The 499-nt window shown below is 70.3% G+C and overlaps 1 protein-coding gene across 1 annotated transcript in view; it reads left to right on the top strand.

Annotated features, from left to right (window-relative positions):
• The window catches only part of MN1 (MN1 proto-oncogene, transcriptional regulator), a 48,086-nt gene that overhangs the window by 2,715 nt on the left and 44,872 nt on the right, over positions 1 to 499 (top strand). Inside the window, 1 exon segment of the mRNA XM_027771577.1 lies at positions 1 to 499. This exon segment is cut by the window's left edge and continues 96 nt beyond it; it is cut by the window's right edge and continues 1,000 nt beyond it. Within this exon segment, the coding sequence (XP_027627378.1) occupies positions 1 to 499 (499 nt within the window).

The following is a 499-nucleotide window of genomic DNA, read 5'->3' as shown; positions in this document are numbered from 1 at the left end:
GCCAGGCTGGACCCCGCCCCCCAACGGGGGCGGGGGCGGCGGCAGCTCTGGCGGCGGGGGCGGTGGGGGCGCCTATCCGCCGCAGCCCGATTTCCAGCCCAGCCAGCGCACCTCGGCCAGTAAGCTGGGGGCGCTCTCCCTGGGCTCCTTCAACAAGCCCAGCTCCAAGGACAACCTGTTCGGCCAGAGCTGCCTGGCCGCGCTCTCCACTGCGTGCCAGAACATGATCGCCAGCCTCGGGGCCCCCAACCTCAACGTGACCTTCAACAAGAAGAACCCGCCCGAGGGCAAGAGGAAACTGAGCCAGAACGAGGACGGCGCGGCCGGGGCCGGCAACCCGGGGTCGGATTACTTCCAGGGAGGCACTGCTCCTGGGGCCCCAGGACCCGGAGGCCCGTCGGGGTCCGGTAGTAGTGGCTCCAAAGCTTCGGGGCCCCCCAACCCGCCCGCCCAGGGGGACGGCACCAGCCTGTACCCCAACCACACTTTGGAATCAACG

This window comes from Tupaia chinensis, unplaced genomic scaffold (assembly GCF_000334495.1).
Source record: "Tupaia chinensis unplaced genomic scaffold, TupChi_1.0 Scaffold000226_1, whole genome shotgun sequence".
NCBI lineage: Eukaryota > Metazoa > Chordata > Mammalia > Scandentia > Tupaiidae > Tupaia > Tupaia belangeri.
The sequence above is the reverse complement of the archived record's forward strand: the minus strand, read 5'-3'. Positions and strand labels throughout refer to the sequence as shown.